The sequence below is a fragment of the Anthonomus grandis genome, chromosome 5, assembly GCF_022605725.1.
Source record: "Anthonomus grandis grandis chromosome 5, icAntGran1.3, whole genome shotgun sequence".
In the NCBI taxonomy this organism is placed as follows: Eukaryota; Metazoa; Arthropoda; class Insecta; order Coleoptera; family Curculionidae; genus Anthonomus; species Anthonomus grandis.
The window spans coordinates 4,757,155-4,777,537 of NC_065550.1; the positions used below are offsets into that span (position 1 = coordinate 4,757,155).

Below are 20,383 nucleotides of genomic sequence, written 5' to 3' on the forward strand. Positions count from 1 at the left end.
AAAATGATACTTTTTGGAGTCCATCAATTTCTCCCACACAACGCCTGGCTGTATTTTTAAGGTAAGTAAAATTAATTTAAGGGTATGTATTTGTTTTTCATATTGCTAGTTAATTAAAAGACGCGCATATTTAATAAACAAATTATATTATTATAGCAAAAAACTTTTAAAAAAGGCTCGTTAGTAGTGGTGACATATTTTTCCGCATTTTGCCTAAAATTCAAAGTATGTAGGACTAGACAATGATTGTACAGGTGAAGGTTCTGGCGTTGGAACAGTTAGCGACGAAGATGCTGGCGAAATCGGAGGAATATACTGATTCTGAGGGTAACTATTATTTGTGAGTTGCTTTAATTCAAACTCTTGTACAATTGAAAAAATGCTTCCTTTCGCCTGATTGAAAAGTATCGGATGCAGCGATTTAAGGGCTGGTGCTATACCCGCTAAAAAAGCATCAACCGGATGTTGCTCTTCCCTCTCTCTTGAACGTTTATTAGCTACTTTTTCAGCTCCTTTTTTTACTGCTAAAATATAAGTCATGAGCTGGCTTGACGGTGATTGTTGTAGATGGCGCTCATGCTGAAATTTTCGTTTTAACGGCGGCCTTACAAATTTGTTTTTATTATTGGAAGAGAGGGAGGACCCTGCCGGGGGCATTTGCGAAGACTGAGCAGTTATTCCACTTTGTGTTTCACTGTCCTGATTTTCAGTTATAGGTTCCTCATTTCCACTATTTTTTTGCGCAAAATCTTGAATATTAGAATCCTCGTCTTGAGATTCTTCTAAAGTAGATTCATGTTCACCCTCCTCTCCTTCGGGATTATATAGAACATTGGAAATTGTCTCTCGTTCTGCAATGTGGGGTTGCAAGAACATTAAGAGGTCTTCGTACTTATATTTGTGCTGACGCACAGCAGCTTGTCCTGAGCTGGTTTTCCTTTTCTGCAAAGTCTCCCGTAGCTGATCACGAACTGATGTCCACTTTTTCTTGCATTCCTCGACTCCACCTGCAACAAAATATAAAAAATATTACCTACTGAAAATCACAAAATGTTGAATGTCAAATATTGTGAAACATTGTTATCGTTACTAATTCTAGATTTCTTAATTTAAGGTTAACCTCGTTTTTCTGTTTCAGATTCCTTGCTACAGGAGATTCTTTCAAAACCATTTTCTTTAGCTACAGGCTGGGAAAATCAACAGTTGCATCCATTATCCATGACACCTCTAAAGCAATAATCAATGTTTTGTTAGATGAGGTTATGCCTGTACCGAAAGAAAATGAATGGAATCCTATAGCGGAAGAATTTTGGAGAAAATGGCAGTTTCCAAATTGCATCGGGGCCATAGATGGGAAGCATGTTGTAATACAAGCTCCAAAAAACTCAGAAAGTCTTTATTGGAATTACAAGAAGACATATTCTATTGTGCTGCTGGCCTTTGTTGATCCGTGCTACAACTTTATTGCAGTAGATCTGGGAGCATATGGGAAAAACTCAGATGGAGGTATTTTGGCAAACTCAAATCTTGGAAAGTCATTAGAAAATAACAAACTTAATGTACCAAAAATTAAAGCATTACCTAACACTAATATTGAACTTCCAATGGTAATTGTTGGCGATGAAGCTTTTCCTCTGAAAAGATATTTAATGAGACCTTATCCAGGAAGGGGCTTGACAAATGACAAAGCTATTTTTAATTATCGTTTGAGTCGGGCAAGAAGAATATCGGAAAATGCTTTTGGTATCCTGCAACAGAAATTTAGAATATTTAATAGAACCCTCCAAGGAGATCCTGAAAATCTAACAAACATCGTTATGACTGCATGTATTTTGTACAACTTTATTCGAAAAATCGAAGGTTATAAGGTTTCTAAACAGGTGTTGAACGAAAGTGAAGCAGATAGAAAATCTGACAGATATTCAAATCTTCAAAACCTACCTCGGCTTCGTGGTAGATCTACAGATGCTGCATTTGATGTGCGAGAGCAACTGAAAACCTTTTTGAATTCACCAGAAGGGAGTGTAGAATGGCAAGAGGAGGTAGCGTTGAGACTTTAATTACACAACCGTACTTTGTTTTTTTTTTTGTAAAATTAAAAATTAAGTAGTATTAAGTAAAACTAGGATATCTACCCACTTATATAATAAAAGTGAATTGGCTATATTTTTTAATAATATTTAACATGCTTTCGAAAAATGTATTTGGTCAAGAAATGCTCTTTCATACATAAACGCCATACACCAACCAATGTTTTCAAGAATTACCCCCTTAAATATTAGCATATTATTAAGAAACATCCTGTATATTTTTGTCATCTCAAAAGCAATTTGTTTACCTACCTTTAACTTGCAAGTCTGTTGCAATTTGTTTCCAAACTCGTTCCTTATATTCAGTATTCCTATATTTCCCATGTTTTTGATCGTAAAGTACAGGAAATTTTCGTACTTCTTCTATTAACCTCTCTATGTCCATATTAAACACAGCTTTAAATTAATGCACTCGAGCTCCGTTCCGATACACCGGACGTCAAAAATTAAACTAACGATATTCCGCCCGGTCCGCACACGAATCGGCGACGTGACCCGGATACGTCACAATCATGTGTGAACATTTCCATATATTTTAATTGTTTTAATTCAGAAGCGGGTGACGTCCGACACCCGGCCGTGTCTCGGTCCTGGCACGGTCCGGATATGTGTGTCCCAACCTTTACTCTCTTGCGGCCGTTTGAAGTAGGGACTTCTAAACAGTGCCGACTTTTTTTACGCGGTCGTAAATCATTATTTAGTTTCGACGGCAATCCTTTACGATACGGGGGGTGTTTGAAACATTTTTAATAAGGAATATTTTCGTACATCGCGGCGGGCAGCGTGTAATATATGGAATTTTTTGAAATTAAAGGCACTTTGTATTATTGTTAAAATGAAATTGAAAGAATATTATTAAGTATCTCTTTTGAACAAATAACTGTAAGAAAAACACTTGGTAGATAGCTTTAAAATTAAGTTTATTAGAATGTACACAATTAAATCTTAGCTTTACGTTCCTTTCATGCTCTTTTCTTAACTGACCAAGAAACTATCTACCTAATATTACATACACTTAATTAATAATAACTTCGTTAATATGCCCATTTTTTAAATATTTAATAAAATTTACATAATAATGTGATAACAACACTCAGCATATGGAACTCGGTAACAGTGAAATATAAAAAGGCAGTTAAATAAAAAAAACTTAATAAATGCCTAATTATTTGCTTTTTAAATAGGGGATGAAAGAACAAACCACTAAAATTAAAATAAAACGAAAATAGGTGTTTTACAACCTAGAATTCATATAAATATGCAAAATAAATATTGGGGATTATAGTACACATCAATATTTTGAAACTTAAACCCTTAAAAACCACCCTTACTGACGAAAAAAATGCAGTTTTAAGTATGGTTAGACGGTATAAGTGGCTAAAATTTATATCATTCAAATGATTGCAATGCAACTAATAATAAATCGGATAGCTTTCACTATTAAAAACCACCACTAATAACAGAATATTACCAAAAATTTTGCATTTTTTTAGGTTAAAATCACGATTTAAAAAAAATATGTACTCTAAATCGCTGACACTTTTTGAACATATTATTAGTACCTATATATAGTCCATTGTAGAAGGCTACGCTTTAATTTTTGAAATAAATACATAATTTTTTATGATAAATGTTTTTAAAACTGCTTTTATTTTATTATTATTATTATTTTTTTTTATTCCTAACTTTTTTAATTTTTATGCTAATGACTACAATCAAGTTTATTTTTAAAGTTTTTGATAGTACATACTTGAAAAAATGTGCTGGATATTTGTCTAAAAAACGTTTTTTTTTTTTTAAATTATTTCACGTTATTATTTTACGTCATTATATTTTGTTATCTAAAAAAAGGGGTTATGTTCACACAGTTGTATCTTAACGCCTATAGCACCTAGATAAATCAAACAAAAGCCAATCTTTTGTTTTTAAACCAACTTTTGTTTATTAGATTTTTTTGTAGGATCTCAATTTTCCGAGATATTTAAGAAATACTGAAGAAAAGCGTGTATTTTTTTCTGTAAACTAATCCATTTTTATTTTTAAAAAAATGTATATCCACTTTTACTCCTGCAGCCATCTACGCAACATATCGCCGGCATTTTTAAAGTACAAAATTTCCGCACAACGCTATTATAGTTCTAATATTGAAGACGCCCCTGTATAACGCAGTCGCCACCGGGCAGCAAAAAAGAGTAGCATCAGAAAGCGAGTGAGAAAGGCAACATTTTGGGCGGCGCTTAGAGTGATCCTTCTATTCTAGTTTATGTTCGGTGGGCTCGTATACATTAATTGTGTGTCAGCTCTGTATTTTTATCTTAATCGGTGCGGCAGGCGGGGCGCGCCTTCGGATTAATCATGTTTAGATACTATATAATATTAGTAAAGATAGCGACTACGTTCTGTGTTAATTTTTTTTAAAATTTTAATTCAACAATTACATGAAATAATTACGTGATAAATTAATGACAACTGGATAATTTTGGGTAGATAGTGTAATACAAAAAATAAAAAATATATATTTTTTATTTTTTGTATTACATTTGGGGAGTGGTTGGCTTTCTATATGGCTTTTAATGGGCGGAAACTTTGGCGAGCGCGGTCGGTGGGGTGGTTTGGGGTATTTATTCTGTGATGGCGAATGATAGTACCATGCAAGATCAGCAGGTGCACACTGTGTTCAGTGTTAGTCACGTAAACATACGTTCTATAAAAACAGGCTTTGATGAATTTGTAAATTATGCCTCTGACTTTAATTTTGATATATTGGGGATTTCAGAAACATGGCTTACTCCTGAGGATAACACTTTATATTTTAATATTCCAGGATACAATTTTTTAAGAAAAGATCGGTGTTCTCGTGGAGGAGGTTTGGGCATTTACGTAAAAAAACATATAAAATTTTCGTTAGTCACATTTGAAGATGCCACAGATGACTTTGAATATCTCAGTTTTAAATTTACGTTAAATAAAAAAAATATCCTTGTTACAAACTTATACAAGCCTCCTTCTACGAATACATCTAGGTTTCTTGATTTTTTTGAGGACATGTTAAGTGTCTCTGTACCATATTATGATAGTGTAATTCTTTTTGGTGACTTTAATATAGACTTATTAAAACAAACTACAATTACTCAAAAATTTAAAAATACTTTAGAAACGTTTAATCTTTCTCAGAAAATAATGGATCCAACTAGAATAAATATTTCCTCAAATACATCTACCCTTTTGGATCTAATAATAATTAGTGATAACCTTGAATACATAAATGCCAAATCTGTATACATGCCAGAGAGTGTAACTGATCATAACCTAACATATATAGAGCTAAATATTCCTAAATATCAAGCATACAAAAAAGTTATAAAATATCGTGACTAAAACTAATACCATAGCTTTTAAAAATGAGGCAGAACAACTCCCGTGGCATGATATATATTATACTTATAATATTAGTGAAAAAATTGCAATACTAAAAAATAATATTACTTACTTAATTAATAAATATGCACCTTTTAAAACTAAAATATTACAAGAAAAACCTTTTACTCCCTGGATCACGAGCAATATAAAATTTTTAATGAAACTTAGAGATAAGGCACGTCACAAATATTTAAAACAGAAAACTCCTGGGAGTTTAAATTACTACAGACAGCTTCGAAATTTCACTAAACATGCCATAAGTAGAGAGAAAGCGGCATATTTCAAACAATTTTCCTTAAAAAAAGGTAAAGATTTTTGGAATACCGCTAAAAAACTTAATTTTACAAAAACTAAAACCAATCCTTTACCAGAAACACTAAATAATGCAGTTGACCTAAACTCATTTTTTTCTAACTCCGTGGCTTTTACAAAATCAACCTCAAATGAAAAAATTGACTTCTACAAAAATAATAAACTAAATGTTAATCAGGAAGAGTTTTATATCAATTTAATTGATGAGGAAAAAACTGCGAATATTATAAAAAACATTGGAAGTAATGCAATGGGAGTTGATGGAATTTGTATTAAAGATTTAAATATATGTCTTCCTTATTGTTTAGAGGCTTTAGTTAATATTATTAATAGTTGTATTTTGCAGAAAATTTATCCTAGTGAATGGAAACAAGCTATTCTTATTCCTTTACCTAAAATTTCCTCCCCTGAAGAATTTAAAGACATAAGACCAATAAGCATTTTACCAGTTATATCAAAAATATTAGAACGTCACATTTATAATGAACTCTCAAAATATTTATATAAGTTTAAAATAATTCCTGATAGTCAGTCGGGATTTCGAAAATCTTTTAGTACTACAACAAGTCTCATAAGCCTTATTAATGATATTAGAGTTAAAGAAGACAAAAAACAGATAACTTGCTTAACCCTACTTGATTTTAGTAAAGCATTCGACACCATTGATCATAAATTACTATTAGCTAAATTACACTATTTTGGGTTGTCTACAAATGCCATTATATTTTTCCAATCTTATCTTGAGGGTCGGTCTCACTGCGTTCGGGTAATCAAAAAGTCAAATTATGAGTTCTCCAACTTCTTGCCTCTTACCATGGGTGTTCCACAAGGATCCATATTAGGACCGTTGCTGTTTTCTCTCTATGTGGCTGATATGGAAAAGTGTCTTCAAAATTCAAAACTCCAACAGTATGCTGACGATTCCCAGGTATATATTGCTTTTGATACTCCAGGTCTGCATGAGACCCAAAATAAAATAAATACTGATCTACAAAGCTTGGCCGTGTTTACTGAGAATCACAACTTAAAACTTAACGCATCAAAATCGTGTGTAATGTTTGTAACACATAACAAGAGTCAGCTGCAAGAGGTTTCAAACAGATTTAAAGTAGTTGTTAAAGGCGAGTCTGTTCCAGTAGTAACTGAAAAACGTAATTTAGGTGTAATTATTGATTCAAATCTTAACTTTACTTCCCATATTAAAGTCAAACTTCAAGCCGCCTACATCAGATTAAAGGGCCTTTATCAGTATAAGAAAATGTTGCCTTCAAAAATAAAATATTGGCTGTGTGATACACTAGTTCTTTCATTACTTGACTATGGGGATATTATATACGGCGATTCTTTAACTAACTACTTATCGAACAAAATACAAACACTTCAGAATAGTTGCATGAGATATTCATTTAATATTGCCTCTAGAAACCGCATAACTCCATATTTAAATTCTAATTTAATTCTGAATATGAGCAATAGAAGGATATTTGCTTGATTGATATAACAATAGAAGCATATGTTTAATTTAATTTATAAAATAATGAAAACCGGACAGCCTGCAAATTTAAGAAATTTATTTTTTAATCAAGATATTCCTTATAATACAAGAAATCCCCATTTGCTTAGAATTCCTTTACATAGAACAGCAACCTTTAAAAAATCTTTTTTATATATGGGCATTCGGATGTGGAATGAACTACCTATTTATATAAAGGAATGTTCGCCTAAAAAATTTATTATAAACTTAAAAAAATATCTCTTAAACACGCAAATTATGGTAACCTAATGTGACCGTATTTTATAAAATGGTATTTTTGTTTTAATTAATGTTCTGCACACCTGATCTTGCTAATTGCAAATATTTACATTAAAATTAAATTCTCACTCGCCTGTTATCTACCCTTCGTGCCCGCCCCTATACCGTTCTCGCTCGTCTTTGGATTCTTTTGTTTTTTTTTTTGTTTTTCTTTTTGCCCAGCTTCATAGCCACTCGCTAGTTCATTGTAAAATGCATATATTGTCCCTTCTGATTTTGGTATGGACCTTATTGTAAATACATATTACGTTTTTTAGAAAATAGTTTATTTAGGAACACGGGTTGTACAGCACATGTACAAGTAATCTATGTATTTGCATGTGTATCGGTTTTTTTTTTATAAAAATCGCGTTGCACTCCGATTACCAAACAAATTGTTGTAATTTTGAATTATTTGTATATTCATGGAATTTAGTTTCGTATATTCTGTAATAATGTTTAATAATTTTGAATGGTAATAAAAGTATTTTTTTTTTCTACTTTGTCTACTCGTACGCTTCGCCACTGATGCGAGTCAGGCAAAAGGAGTAGTAATTTTAATGATATCCCATCAGCCCCAGCTGATTTATGGTTTTTTAAGCTTTTAATTGCATCTCTAACGTCAGTAAGACTAACAGGATAAAAGAAAAAAGAATTTTGAACTGACACTTGTTGAATATAATGCAAAGGATCAATATTAGTATTCAAATCCTTGAGCAATAAATGAGGAACATTACAGTAATAATCATTTAAACTATTTGGTCTTACTTCTGGTTCTGAAACTTTCCTGTGAGAATGCCTGAAGTCATTTAAAATTGACCAACATTCTCTCTGCCTATTTGAGGACACATTCAAGCGGTCACTATATCTATAATATTTAACATTTGCTGCTTTTATCGTCTTTCTGTATAGACTACGACATTTGTGATGATAAAGAATAATGTTTGCATTAGTTGTATACTTGCACAACTTAGCCACAAAAAGGAGGTTTTTAGCTGAAGTTCTGAAGCCTGCTGTGACCCATGGTTTTCTATTTTTCATTTTAAGCCTCTTTTTAGGAAAACACTGATTGATCCTGTCACATAGCACATGAAATAACAAAGTAAACGGGTCAGGAGCCATTTCAACTGCATTCCAATTAACCAAAGCTGTAGTAGAAGAAAAAGGATTAAAATTTGCTCTGCTGAAAATTCTTCCTATATTATAATGAGATGAATGAAATACAGTGTTGCATGGAATCCTAGCGAGAATGACTTCATGGTCAGAAATACCAGATGAGAGTACTCTACATGACACATCATTTAAATTTGTACACAAATAATCAATAGTAGTTGCAGATGAGGATGTTATACGTGTGGGTGAAAGAACATGCATCTTCAAGTCATAAGATTCTAATATACTTAAAAGGGATGTATGATATGATGGCAAGCTTACATCAGTGAAGTTAATATTAAAGTCACCAGCCAATATAACTATGGAGTGTAGAGACAATTGGGATAATAGAGAATCAAGTTTGTCCAGGAACATACCAATATCTCATGTGGGTGGTCTATAAACACAAAGAACATATAAATTAAATCGCTTACAAAAACAAAGGGAGAATTCAAAAACCTTCTCCAACAGAAAGCTATCATACTTATTAATTTTACAGAAAAAAGCTTCAATTGTTTGTTTAACTAAAATAGCTGTTCCTCCATGTATGGAGTGTTGCCGACAAAAAATTGATATAGGAATATAATCAGATATTAGGAAACATTCTTTAGGCTTTAACCAGTGCTCAGTTAGTAATACAATATCAGGAAAATCACATGAATCAAGTAAAAGATGAAGCTCGTCCATTTTATTTCTTAGAGACCGTATATTTAAAATAAAACTACTGAAACTTTTCGCATGCTTATTTTCAATGTTATTTATAGAATGTGAGTGAGCTTCATCTTCTGTGTATTTATCTATAAAAAATAATCCCTATCACAGTCAGTATCTAGAAGTCCAGGTTGATTACTTGGTTTTATTGTGGACACATTTTTTGATGAAATGCTACTTTTGAAATGTTTTAAAATATGGGTATACAGCAACAGTTCCGTAAGTATCGTACAGTTTGGCTGTACAAGCCAAACCCCGATCTAAACCCTGACTGATATTCTGGTAAGATTTTGTGGGAATCAAAATACTCCCTTATCTGAGCATTCATTATCTTCTCCATAACCTTGGATAAAACTGGCAATATACTTATGGGCATAAGATCATTGTAATCATTAATATTTTGTTTTTTCAAAAGTGAATAAATCTTTGACACCTTCCAAACATCGGGAAAACAATTTTCTAAAATACAAGAATTGACAATATGAACTATGTACGGCAAAATCGTATCCACACACAATAGCAACATACCAAGATTTATTTGATCCGATAAGGTAGCAAGCGACTTTATTTCAAACAAATACTTTCGCACAACATCGGTGGATACGACACGAAAATTAAATTTAGTTGTTGGCATCTCAAGTTTTTGATTGTTTCTGTAAAACTCTAAAAGTTCTACATCTATTGGGTTATTTTGTACTGATGTTTGAAAAAATGATTATTTATATTCTTAGAAATATTTAAATGCTCAGGTATTTGGCTGGCTATATTATTAGAATAAATGTTAAGGTTTTTTAAGGTTTTGCCAAAAAGTTTTTTGTTATTAAAACTAGAGGACACCGCATGACCAAGATACTGTCTCTTCTCTTGACGAATTGCAACATTAGTTTGATTTTTAATTTGTTTGTAGGAATTCCAGTTTGCATCAGTTTTTGTCTTTTGGTCTTTTTTATATGCCGTGCCTTTTAAGGTTATCATTTTTCTAATAGTAAAAGTTAACCATGGTGGTTTTTGTTTTTTAAACTTAAATTGAACCACAGGCGCCAAAACATCAAATATATTAATTAAAAAATTATTATTAAGAACCGCAACCTTTTCATTAACAGTTTGTAAATAAATTATATTATGAAAGGGCGTAAGATTTAAAAACTCATTTAATAATTCTAAGACTGAAAACATACAGGTTTTTTGTTTTTTTTAGTTGTTTTAATATTGCAATATGTCAGAAAATGATCAGAAATTCCAACATCTTCAACACCAGATTCATATTGTAACATGATGATGGTTCTTCCTTGATATGATGTTATGACAGTAATGGTATTTCCTTGCGAGAAAATCGACTTAAATCGTCTTTTTTTCCATGGTGTGACACAAGTTTTTACCATCGCAACCTTTTTCCTTTTTTAATCAAAAACTAAAGAAAAAATACAGAACTTCATAAATGCCGAGTGTAAGCCGACAAGATGACATTTCGCGCATCACTGAGCTATTATTGCTTGCGGTGTTGCCACTCCAATTTTTTAGAAGCGGTTTTAGGAATAAAAAAGTTAATTTTTTTTTTGGTTTGAAGATGTTATTTTTGCTCTTAGAATAAATTATATTTATTTCTGCTTTTTATTTTTAATGCGAAATCCAATACAAATAAGTTAAATTAATATTTATACTGTATTTTTTTTAAGAAACAGAAAAAAATTATGCAATGAAGCCTATAAAAGTCGAAACGTTGACATTTCAATACGAAGGTTTTTTTTAATTCCGGCCGTTTTTTACTAATTCTTTTCACAAATTAGAAAATACTCACTGAATAATATTATATCAACATAGAAAAAATTGTATAGATAAAAAATTAAAAAAACTAAATACAAAGTAATATAATATAAACAGGGTCAATTTTTTATGTTTAGTGCAGGAATCTCAAAAATTACAGCAGAAAATGTTAAATAAGAAAATAAACATGATTTTATGCAATTCATAATGCTTTGATATTGAGTCAAATTAGCTTACCTTTTTTGCTTGGTGTATCTTCATCATCCGTAATCAAGATCGGTTTCTGTGGAGTTTTGTCCTTTTCAGGTCTGAAAACAGTTATTCATAAAGTATCATCAATATAAAATGATATATTATAAGCTTACATATCCGAATCATCAGAATCACTGGATTCATTTAAATCTGAGAATAAAATCTTCTTTTTAGATTTTGCAGGGTTTTCTTCCCCTTCTTCATCCTCAGACGAACCACTATTATTTTTTTTTCGACGAAGTCTCCGTGTCCTAAAACAATATCATGACACAAAAATAGAAGATTTTATCAGAAAAATACTCACCTCCTTTTTGGCTCTTTCGAAAAATCGTCCTCGCTATCACTCGAGCTTGTAAGTTTGCCCGTTAAAAGAGGATCGCGTTTCCAAGCTGGCCTAGATTTTCGAACTCCCACAAAATCTTCTTCATCGCTCGAGTCCAGATCGACTACCTGGAAAAAAAAAGTTAAAACCAAATACTTTAACGATTAAAATATTACTTTAATAAGGAAAGAAATTATGACATTTTGGATAATGTCACGTAATAAATTCTTAGATTATTAAATATAGTCTTAAATGTTTTATTACGAGTTACTTATTATATTGGGTATTACGTCACTTATAGCGAAAATCAATTTAGAAATTTTTTATCTCACACGCTCAAAAATTGATTAGTTTAGTTTGTTTACTCAATTTAGTTGGTCAAACTATTAATAAATCATATAAAAAAGTATATAAAGTATTTTCGAATTAGGAAGAAATTTTGCTGATACTACATAGCTGAAAATTTGAAAAATAAGTATTTTTTATTTTTAATTTAATTTAATTTTAATTATCTTGATAACGGTAGTAGATATAACTACCGAAACGTTGGTTCAAATTAGGTATATTTTAAAAAAGTAGGTCTTCTTGTTGTTTTTTAATTTTAATATTCATAACAAAGTTAGGTAGGATATTGAAAAGAAGAAACGAGCTCAGAGATTAATAGATTGAACCTCAGCTCCTAGGTATATAAAAAATCTATTATACCTCAATTAAATTATTGTATTTAAAACTTATTGAACTTAAATTAAATTAAGTATATCGAACGGTATCGTTACAGATTTGAGTTCATATTTCTTTTAAATACGTGAATAAGTCTATTTTCTTCTTCTTTTCAATTTTTGAGTGTGTGAGATAAAAATTTCTAAATTGATTTTTGCTATAAGTGACGTAATACCCAATATAATAAGTAACTCATTATGAATTCGTCACAACAATACAGATTTTACTTATGTTTTATTATATCCCAATCATTAATATAAGGAATTGTAGGATAACATATTATATGCAACTAATATTGACCCGAAAACACTTATTTTAAAAAAATTAATTTTAACCTTATTTGATCATCGTGCGCCTGTCAAGAGTCTCTTATAACCAAACCTAAGGCTCCATGGATAAATGAAAATTTAAAAATATTTAAGGGATAAGGCGTTACAAAAATTTAAAAGATCTAAACTCGATTTGGACTGGGTAACATACAAAAAGTTAAGAAATTTTACTCTAGCTGCAATAAGAAAAGAAAAGAAGAAGTACTTGGACTCGATGAGTGGCAATTCAAAGAAAACTTGGGCAGCCTTAAAAAACTTAAAGGTTGGCACAAATAAAAATTTTGAAATATCACAAAATTTGACAAATCCCAATTATATCAATAACTATTTTGCCACATACTTACAAAATCAATCGAACTGCACAAATAAAATTAACTTTTATTCAAATAATTTTTACGACAATAATTTAAAATTTAATTTCAGAGTATCAGATGCATCGACAGTTCATAGAATATTAAATAATATGAAGAGTAATGCTACTGGAGTAGATGAAGTATCACCACTAATGCTGAAATATTGCAGTCCTTATATTGATATGTATATAACCCATATCATAAATTGCTGTATAGAGATTGGCTACTTTCCCGATCAATGGAAAATTTCTGTATGAAAACCGCTGCCGAAAACACCAAATCCCAGTGGCTTTAATAAACTTCGCATTATCAGTATCCTTCCGGCTTTGTCAAAAATTGTTGAAAGAATTCTGTATGAGTAAATGTACGGGTATTGCATGAACAATAACATTACACATCGGTAGCTTTAATAAATATACTGGATAATATCAAATCTAATAAAGCCTAGTCTGTATATCAAATCTAATAAAAGAACTCAACTTCAAAACAAGGGAAGTGACATTACTAAATGAGTTAATTAAAGAAACACAGGATAAAAACTCTTTACTACAGGAAAAAAAACAATTTCTTAAGGAAAAACTACATAACCTAGAAAGTAAACAAAAACAAACCCTCTTTTCCGAGGTCGTTCAGGGAAAAAACAATGTGACCAGACCAAAATCATTCGAAAAAAACATTCCGGCAGTTATAGTTAAGCCTAGGGGAACTCAAGATGCGAATACAACACGGGCAGAACTCGACAAAAACATCCACCCGGCTAAATTACAAGTGGGCATAAAAGCTACGCGCAACATCAAGTATGGTGGAATAATCATCAAATGTACCTCACAACAGGAAATAGAGAAAATAAAAAAACTAAAGTTAAATTCAACCGAGACATTTATATAAAAGATCTAAATAATAAAAACTTTGAAAATGACACAGAGATGGCCAATTTTTGTAATGAATATTTCTCTAAAAGGAACTAGTATGGCATGTCAAATTCCTGATACAACCACAAAGCTTAATCTAAATTATCCATCTTTCTTAAACTCCATGTCGTTAAAGCCTATAACAAAAAAATTAACTAATACTTCATATTAATTTAAAGAAAAACAGTTCCCCAGGTCCAGATAGCATAACTTCTGAGATGGTAAAGCTGTGTCATCCATATACTGTTGAACCACTTAAATATATATTTAACCTTATTTTCTCATCAGCAAAGATACCTGAAGAACTCAAAACTTCAATTATTACACCAATTTACAAAAAAGGAAGTAAGAGTGATGTTTCTAACTATAGAACAATAAGCTTAATAAATACATTTGGAAAAATTTTTGAAAAATGCTTAAAAGAAAGATTATATGACTACCTAAATAAAAATAACGTACTTAACAAAAATCAATTTGGTTTTCAAAAAAAAACTGGTACAAATGATGCAATTTATAGTCTAATAGAAAACACAAAATATGGAGTGGAGCAGGGAAAAAAATGTGTTGCGGTTTTTATGGATCTAGGAAAGGCCTTCGACACTGTACCCCATTCTAAGTTACTTCATGATCTTGAAAGATATGGAATTAGGGGTGTAGTGTTGGGGCTCTTTAACAACTATCTACAAGAAAGAAAGCAAATGGTAAAAATTAGAGATTCCCTGAGTGACCCTGAGATGACACAGTTCTTGTATTTAAGGATGTTACTTGGACTCTTGTAAGAACGAAACTCATAAATGGCATGAGGAAGGTAAAGATGTGGTTAAACAAGTATAAATTGTCTCTAAATATCTTAAAAACTGTTTATGTCGCCTTTTCTCTAACAGACGCAAATCGGCCAAATTTTAAGGAAATATTTATTGATGAACAACAAAACTTTTTTATAAAATAAATAGAAAACACTAAACATCAAGGTATAATAATAGACAAAAAATTAAAATGGACACCACACATTCAAAACTTAACATCTAAACTGAAAAGCTTAATTCATAAATCTTTTCTTATTAGAAATATATTGGATAAAAAAACTTTAATAATGTTGTAACAATCATTTGTGGAATCTCTGATATGCTATGGTATAGTGACCTGGGGTGGACTCTACAATAATGCTCTTGAATCCTTAAAAACTGTTCAAAATTATATTATCAAAATAATCTATAAAAAAGACAGATTGTACCCCACCTCGCTCTTGTATGATACCAAAATACTTAATATCAGATCCTTATATCTATACTCCAGTTGTGTATTCTGGTATAAACTTAAAAATAAAAACTACATAAGTCACCACCATGAAACCAGACAACTAACTGAAAGACATTTTAATGTACCATTTCGCAGATTCGATGGAAGCCAAAGATGTAATTCTGTAAAAGGACCAAACATTTTCAGAACTTTGTAAAAGATTTATCTATGAAAGTTATGATGCCTTAATTGACCTATAAATAACTATTAACGTTTTCCTTTTCTTCTGAAATTTTTAATATTTGTGTCTTATAGTTGTTTTACCTGTGTTTTAAATGCACTACCCTCAGGTTTATGTAAATTAGTGGTATGGGGCCCCTAGTAAATATAATTATATTGTATAGTAATATAATTAATTTTAAGTTATACACATACAGGTGCTTGCACCTAGGTGTACTTTATTGTATTGGTACTACAAATTAATTTTGTTTACATCTGTCCTGTATTAAGCATGTATTTCTTATGTTGAATAAATTATTATTATTATTATTATTATTAGTATTGTTATATATTTAGAGCACAAGATAAAAAATTATGACAATTTTGGTGTTGTTGGACTTTTCGAAGGCATTTGACAAGGATTTGACACTGTAAATCACGATCTGTTGGTGGCCAAATTGCAATATTATGGATTTTACAAGGAATCTTGTATGCGTATAAAATATCTATCCAACAGATTCCAATCGCTGTGCTGTAATAATATTTTTTTCTGATAGAGCAGCTATAGCATCTGGCGTTCACCAGAGATCAATTTTGGGCCCCTTCATCAAAAAATTTAAAGCTTAATCTGGAAAAATCTTATGTTATGGTTTTTGGTAACAAAAAAAAAGTTTTTCAAGAATAATTTAAATATATTTATAAATAATTCAAAATAACATTTATCCACAGTACTAAAAACTTGGGGGTTGTTACCGATATTCAACTAAGATTTCAAGAACATTTAAGAAAACTTATACAAAAATCATTTTTTTCTTTGAAAATTTTATACCCTAATAGGCACATATTAAGTAAATCCCTTAAAAAAAGCTTATGTGAAACTCTTGTGTTATCTAATTTTACATACTGTGACTACATTTATGGTTTTGCTTTGGATTTTGGAGAGCAAAAATCGCCTACAGAAGGTGCAGAATGCTTGCTTGAGGTTTATCTGTGGTTTGCGCAAATTTGATCATATTTCACACTTATATAAGGACCTTGGGTGGTTAAAGACAAAATAATATGTAATAATCTGTCTTCTCGCAATTCAATAAAAGAGCATTTAGTAATTCGAAATACCATTCACAATGTTGATACTAGAAATGTAAAAAAAATTGCTATGCCGCTGCATAGCACTGCAATTTTCCGGCGATCCTTTTCATATAACGCTGTAACGCAATACAATTCAATACCGGAATGTTATTTTACTGTAAGCCCTAAAAATTTCAAGAGAAAGTACAAGACTTACTTATTAAATCAAAGTAACCAAATTTAATAATAATATTAACATTTCTTTAACCTTAAGATTATTGGAATATTTGCATGTATATATTTTTTTTTTCTTATCTAAAAATTATTGTTTTTAATATATTTTCTGTGTAATCAAAGAATCAATGAACTAATAGTGTAGTAATTTAGGTAAAATTTATATATTTCTTATTTTAGTTTAGCTAATAGATATATCTAAATTTAGTCCAAGAGCTAGTGAACCCTCAGACTAACGGTCTTCCTGTAAGGCTAGAAATTTGTCATAGAGAGTCATAGTACACCAAGGCCAATAACAATGACCTGGCAGGCATCAGCCCTGCACGCCATTAGCCCTTTTATTTTTTAAAATGTAAAATAAATAAGATAAAAAAACTTACTTCTGTAAGCTTCAAAATTCAATACAATTTAGTTTGTTTATTGATAATTATGGAAAAAAATTAACAGGCGATTTTAGTAAGCAAAAGTATCTACCAGGTGAATTGAAAGGTGCATAGTTTAGGGGGTGAAATAAACTTTCTCCTGTAAAGTTGAAATTTAAGTATGTGTTTGAGTAAGTCTTTTCAAATAAATGTGTACAATGACAGGCGGTTCTGAACAGCATAAGACCTTGACAGGCGAGGGGAAAGATGCTGAGAGCGTGCGAGTAAGAGGCGTAACGTGAATGCACATAGTGTGAGTAAGACCGTTTATCTAATGGTAAGCAATTCGGTACATTTTTATTTTAATGGTACAAAGGTACATTTCAAGTCAAATTACCTTGAATCGGGTACATTTTGTAAAATATATCCTTCCTTGTTTAATTTTTTTATCAAAACAATAAAATTTTATAATTTATATTTAAATTTATCATTCATTCAAGTTAAATTTAATTTTTTTTAATGTAATTTAAGTTTATGTAGCTTATATGGATCTTGTTCATTACTATCAGTTACTGAGTCAAAGCATAAGGGCTGGAAACATTTCTTTGTACAAATATATTTTGTCAAAAATAGCAAGTATATTTTTTGTTACAAATCAACCCAATTATTCGCGATGATTGGTAAAATATCACGATACTTTGTTGAAAGTGGGACTTACACACCCATCAATTGAAAAATTCATGAAAGAAGGATACCTCGGAGTCAAACGAACTGATAAATCTTTCTCTAGACAGCCAACAGATTTAGCCCTTGAACAAACCATTAATGCTGACGCAGGCAGAAGATTAACCGGTGTGATTTAGTTTACAAATTCTATTTCTGCTCGTCAGCGATGGGCTAGAAGTCACGGTATAAGAACAACAATAATATCCCACACAATGGACATTACAGGTTTACAAAGGAAAAATGATGTATCAGCGGGCCTAGAAGAACATGCAATAAAAAGAGATTCTGCTCAATTGTGGAAGTTCATAAATACTTTCGAAAGATTTTCGAATCCATTTAATTTCAATCTAGACAAAGAATGTTTGTATAATATTGGCAATGGTGCAGTAGCTTCGATCGCAGTACAAGATTATTTATTAAATTTTATAGAATCAGGCGAAAAGTGGAAAAAAAAGTTTATTACCGAATGTTCACTGAATGGAAAAAGATTTGAAGAAACAATTAAACAGGTGAAAATTATGAATTTTGCCTCTGAAAAAAAGAAGAACTAAATCAAAGCAGGTGGTAAGGTTCATGAAATCCGCGTCCAACGTGATTTATTTGGCCGTCTGCTAGCGCTGTCAATGAAATGTGAGATCGATGTAGAAAAAACATTATCATACCCCATTACACATGTTCCAATGTTACTGTGTCATGAAGATGGAACAATACATAAAACTCAAAAATCAGTAATGGTTAAAGATTTGAAGGCAAACGTTAGCAGTGACGAAGTACCAGGACGTTTTGATGTTGTTATTTTCGATGGATTCTTCTTGCTGCATACATTTAAAAATATCCCAAAAACGATCAGTGGTATTTCGAAAAAAATTATGTCGATATTAACAGCTACACATGCTTCACGAGTTGATGTTATTTTCGACCAATATTTTTCGTCGCCCATTAAAGATTATGAATGAGCCCAACGCCATGAAGTACGGAATAAAATTATTTAATTACTGGTCCAGAACAAGTTAGACCTGTTGATTTCATTAAAGAACTTCGCAATGTACAATTCAAAGAAGCTTTTGTGGATTTTTTAATTACACACTGGAGCTCTATTGAAATGACAACATTCATCGGGAATACCATAATAAATTTAAATTACAAAGAATGCCATACTTTTAGTGTCCACAACAACTCTGTTATCTTCAATGTCAACGAAAATTTATCATGCCAACATCATGAGGAAGCCGATACAAAAATAATATACCATATATGCCAAATGGATGAAGATGTATCCGACGTGTTAATAAAAACGTGCGACACAGACATTTTAATACTTATGCTCGGCAACATGGACCATCTCCGCAATAATCATTTAAAAATCTACATGGAATATGGCACCAACAATTTCAAAAAATGGATAAATGTTTCTGAATTGTATGAAAAATTATGACCCTCGGTATATCAAAGCTTACCAGGATTTCATGCATTGACCGGTTGTGATTTTAACCCGTCGGTTTTAAGAAGAGGAAAAAGAAGACCTTTTAAAATATTAGAAAAATCTCATCAGTATCAAAAGGCATTTGCAGCGTTAGGAAGTGTAGAAATAATAGAGGAGAAAGAAGATATTTTTTCAATACTTGAGAAATTTGTGTGCCAAATGTACGGATCAAAATGTCAAAGATTGGATAACGCACGTTATGAGAAGTTCCTTGCCACATATGACACGAAAAATATCAACATATTTATGCAAAAAATAATAAGTTATGATTCATCAAATCTACCTCCGTGCCAACGCGAACTGCAACAACAATTATTAAGAGCTGCATATATTTCAAATATCTGGCGGATTAGTCATTTAAAGGAACCAACGTGAAAATAATGGTTGGAACTTAATCGATGGTCACTACGATTTCAATTGGTTTGAGGGACATACAGTTCCTGCGTCTGTATACGACATACTTTTACAAGACCCTACTAATGCTGAGACTGCCAAAGCACAGTCAACTGAAACTGAAGATTACATTTCAGGTAACACACAGTTATTTGATTTAATAAGATTCAATATACAGTCTTACATAATTGAGCGCGATATTCAATTCTTAATAACATTATTAATTAATTAATTTTTTTTTTCTTTTCAGAGGAGGAAAACGATATCGAAGAGTCGGATTATGATGGAAGAAGTAGTAGTGAAGAAGTGTCAGATGATGATGATAATTAATGTAAAAAATAATGTAGATTACGAAACAATTAATAAAAAATATTGCATCTATAATTTTTAATTTTATTTAGTGACATTCACACTATATGCATTCACGTTACGCCTCTTACTCGCACGCTCTCAGCATCTTTCCCCTCGCCTGTCAAGGTCTTATGCTGTTCACAATCGCCTGTCATTGTACACATTTATTTGAAAAGACTT

General features: G+C 31.2%; 2 protein-coding genes across 8 annotated transcripts in view; both read right to left on the reverse strand.

Annotated features, from left to right (window-relative positions):
* The window catches only part of LOC126736366 (transcriptional regulator ATRX-like), a 292,446-nt gene that overhangs the window by 181,804 nt on the left and 90,259 nt on the right, over nucleotides 1-20,383 (reverse strand). For all 7 annotated transcript variants that reach the window (XM_050440688.1, XM_050440690.1, XM_050440686.1 and 4 more), the window contains exons 15-17: nucleotides 11,798-11,943; nucleotides 11,607-11,744; nucleotides 11,479-11,549 (exon numbers count right to left, since the gene is read on the reverse strand). In XM_050440688.1, the coding sequence (XP_050296645.1) occupies nucleotides 11,479-11,549; nucleotides 11,607-11,744; nucleotides 11,798-11,943 (355 nt within the window). The remainder of the gene's footprint in view (nucleotides 1-11,478; nucleotides 11,550-11,606; nucleotides 11,745-11,797; nucleotides 11,944-20,383) is intronic.
* On the reverse strand, nucleotides 128-3,100 carry LOC126736373 (transcription factor Adf-1-like). The gene is made up of 2 exons (XM_050440699.1): nucleotides 2,343-3,100; nucleotides 128-1,007 (listed from the first exon to the last, which is right to left on the reverse strand). The coding sequence occupies exons 1-2, from the start codon at nucleotides 2,473-2,475 to the stop codon at nucleotides 214-216; spliced, it is 927 nt and encodes a 308-aa protein (XP_050296656.1). The 5' UTR covers nucleotides 2,476-3,100; the 3' UTR covers nucleotides 128-213.

Coding starts and splice junctions, on each gene's coding strand:
- LOC126736373 (XM_050440699.1), bottom strand. CDS start 2,475: ATGGACATAGAGAGGTTAATAGAAGAAGTACGAAAATTTCCTGTACTT. Junction 1,008..2,342: donor AACAGACTTGCAAGTTAAAG/GTAGGTAAACAA, acceptor ATTTTGTTGCAG/GTGGAGTCGAGGAATGCAAG.